The 3,426-nt window shown below is 32.6% G+C and overlaps 1 protein-coding gene and 1 long non-coding RNA gene across 4 annotated transcripts in view; both read left to right on the top strand.

Annotated features, from left to right (window-relative positions):
- Positions 1 to 1,341, top strand: part of LOC111699219 (uncharacterized) — a 7,754-nt gene extending 6,413 nt beyond the window's left edge. Inside the window, exons 9-10 of one of the 3 annotated variants that reach the window (XM_023469830.1) lie at positions 560 to 659; positions 767 to 1,341. In XM_023469830.1, coding sequence (XP_023325598.1) covers positions 560 to 659; positions 767 to 1,000 — 334 coding nt within the window. In that variant the 3' untranslated portion in view covers positions 1,001 to 1,341. The other 2 variants (XM_023469831.1, XM_023469832.1) reach the window with 2 other exon arrangements.
- Positions 1,342 to 1,679: 338 nt separating this feature from the next.
- Positions 1,680 to 2,781, top strand: LOC111699220 (uncharacterized). Its single transcript, XR_002764702.1, has 2 exons — positions 1,680 to 1,817; positions 1,921 to 2,781. It is a non-coding gene; the product is annotated as an uncharacterized LOC111699220 (long non-coding RNA).
- Positions 2,782 to 3,426: the final 645 nt, after the last annotated feature.

Genomic DNA, 3,426 nt, shown 5'->3' with positions numbered 1-3,426 from the left:
GTATGGGGAACATGGCTTCACTATCTATCTATCAAATGTTACAGGGATCTAATGAATGGTTCAGGATGTGGAACATGGCTTCACTATCTATCTATCTAATGTTACAGGGATCTAATGAATGGTTCAGGATGTGGAACATGGCTTCACTATCTATCTATCTAATTTTGCAGGGATCTAATGAATGGTTCAGTATGGGGAACATGGCTTCACTATCTATCTATAAAATGTTACAGGGATCTAAAGGATGGTTCAGTATGGGAAACATGGCTTCACTATCTATCTATCTAATGTTACAGGGATCTAATGAATGGTTCAGGATGTGGAACATGGCTTCACTATCTATCTGTCAAATGTTACAGTGATCTAATGAATGGTTCAGTAATGGGGAACATGGCTTCACTATATATCTATCAAATGTTACAGGGATCTAATGAATGGTTCAGTATGGGGAACATGGCTTCACTATCTATCTATCAAATGTTACAGGGATCTAAGGAATGGTTCAGTATGTGGAGCATGGTTTCACTATCTATCTATCTATCTAATGTTACACTTACAGGGATCTAATGAATGGTTCAGTGAGGGGAACATGGCTTCACTATCTACCTATCTGTTGTTGCTGTTCCAATGAAACACCAATGCAAGCTCCTGCAAATGAGGTAAACTTATTTTTTGCACATTTCAAACTTTAAATTGTGAATTTGACAAGAAAAGTTTTGCCAATTATATATATTTCATTTTCTTTTTCTACAACATGTTTTTCTAGGATGCTATAGACCGAGTTTTGAACTCTGGACAAGGAGAATTTAGATCTGAAGGAACGCAAACAGATCAGATCAGGACTACACAGACAGACACTCAAACAGAACCAGACAGACAAGCTAACATGGTGCAGCACGTGTGCACCACGTGTCAACGGAAAGATCTACTGCCGGTTCCGGTTCAAACAGAAAATAATCTAAACCCTGCCGCAATATTTCCTATAACAGAAACAACATAGACAACGCACAAAATTCAAGATTTTGCATGATATCGTAAAAAGTTTGAAAAGAGATTTCTGTATCTGACAATGTAATTTCGTCAGATTTTAAAACAACAGAGCAGCTTAATACTCTTCTTTCAAATCCTGTCATAGACGAAACACAAGTTCATTTAGTTTTTTCCTTTCCATAAACTTAAAGTTTATATTCTTTTTGATTTATTAATTAAATTCACTATAAAATGCGGGAATTGAAAACAGATTAATCGTAATAGTGAAGTATTTGTTTGGAAACTGCAGTTTCCATTTTTGTTTTCTCGGCATAGAAATCTGATTTCAGGACTCGAAAAGATTGCTGTTAAGTGAGAACTAGATAACCCCATACTTTAATACTATTCTCAATACAAAGCTCGCCGGAAATAAATCTTATACAGCTTTTCAAGGAAAACATATAAAAGAATAAAAACAAAATAATAAGAAACTAACAACAATCACACAATATTTCTTGCAATCCCAATTATAAGATTTTTAATATATAAACATGGGAAGATAACTATTTAACAACAAGTTACCCTTCCTTTCGAAATTTTGAAAGAAAAAACATTTCCAATTTGTTAAGCCTATGTAACCCCCGGGTACCCATGGGTTTCCTCAAAAAATGTCAGCCAATTTGTTCCAGCTGTTTGGCCAGCTATAGCTAACATATATAGCGAAGAGCCTTATATGTGTAGAAATTATGTAACAAAACCAAATTAACCGCATGTAATTAAATCAGTATTTTAGTCTAGTTAAACATTAAACTTAAACGGCTTTGCAAGCTTTTATGGTTTATTTTCCAGTACTGTACTAACTAACCTTGTAAAAACATCATTTTTTGCCACAAACTCAAATCTTCTAATTCCTATATCTTTAAAATCTGAAAGTGTAAACCTTAACATTAGGGATTAAAAAATCTGAGTTTGTGGCAAAGACTCAATTCCATTGTGCCATTTCATGCAATAATTTATCCTCAATATTTTGAATTACTACTACCGTCTGATGAACGCCGAAAAAAAAACTTTATTGATCTCATTTTATTATGGTAACAAACAGTACACTGTACAGTGAACAGTGAATGTACATATAGCTGTACAGTGTACAGTGTACAGTGTACACATCAATACCAAACTTCTCTTTGTCAACCTAATAAGCCCAAGAAATTAAGATTATTCGGCTTGAACTAATTTATAATTTAATCCCTACCAATACAAAATGTAATATAATCCTAAGTGAATACAATTTAATCCTGAGTAATACTGGATACAATACAATCCTGATTAATACAAATACAATGTAATCCCTACTAATACAGAATACAAAATAATCCTATTAGTAAAGAATACAATATAATCTTGAGTTTTAAAGAATACAATTTAATCCTGAGTAATACAGAATACAATATAATGAGTTTTAAAGAATACAATTTAATCCTGAGTAATACAGAATACAATATAATCCTGAGTAACAAAGATATTATGGGTCAGTTTAACTATACCTCCGTTACTGATGAATAAGCTATAAAAAAAATAATTTGAAAATTTATTTTCATTAATATTAAAAAAGTATATTACACAAGCTTATCACAGCCTTCTATTATATTAAGCATAACAATTTAGCTTGTTAATTTTTCAATTGCAAACACTTTTTTTATTTTACTCGTTCATTTGAATTTTAACATTTTTCGTATAATGATTGCTTTCTTGGTCTTGTTGGTAACCATTGTAGTTAAATTTTGTGCTTAATAATAAAGATCGTCCATTTGATATTTGTTTGTTTTATTATTTAGATCAGTATAAAGAGACTGTAGGTGTTATTTTTAGGGACCATTCAATTATAGAGTGTCATGTCTGATTCACGACGGTACCCTTTAAGCTTCTGTTTCAGTTACAAATATTTATTATTGAAGAATGAAGAGGTTACTTCTTTTTGAAATATTTGCTTTAGCTTTAAAGCAATTTTAAATTGAGGACTGAGGTCTGAATTAATTAGTCGGATTAAGTTGTTTCGGAACTGTAAGCGTAATTTGAAGCGACCCTCCATGCTTTTAAAATGTTAAAATTTTTGAAAACTTTTAATTTAAAATCGTGAATTCTCTACAAAAGTGAATCGTGCATTCCTACCGCAGGAAACAAGATAGGAATTATCAGAGATAAATACTTCTCAAGGTAGTAAAACGACATGTAATAGCCTCCACATTTTTGAGATGAACGCTCCAAAGATACCGCTGTGAATCGGGCATTGCCATGTTTGCATGGAGGGTCGCTTGATATTACGCTTACAGTCCCTTTAACGAGTCAACCCTGATAAGCTTTTTGTTATTTTAAACGATCCATTTCGTCACAGGAAGGACTACTGTCCCTGGTGTTGTGCAGCAGTTCATCTTTCAATCATTTCAACACAATTTGGAC

The sequence above is a fragment of the Eurytemora carolleeae genome, unplaced genomic scaffold (assembly GCF_000591075.1).
Source record: "Eurytemora carolleeae unplaced genomic scaffold, Eaff_2.0 scaffold16, whole genome shotgun sequence".
NCBI lineage: Eukaryota > Metazoa > Arthropoda > Copepoda > Calanoida > Temoridae > Eurytemora > Eurytemora carolleeae.
The sequence above is the reverse complement of the archived record's forward strand: the minus strand, read 5'-3'. Positions and strand labels throughout refer to the sequence as shown.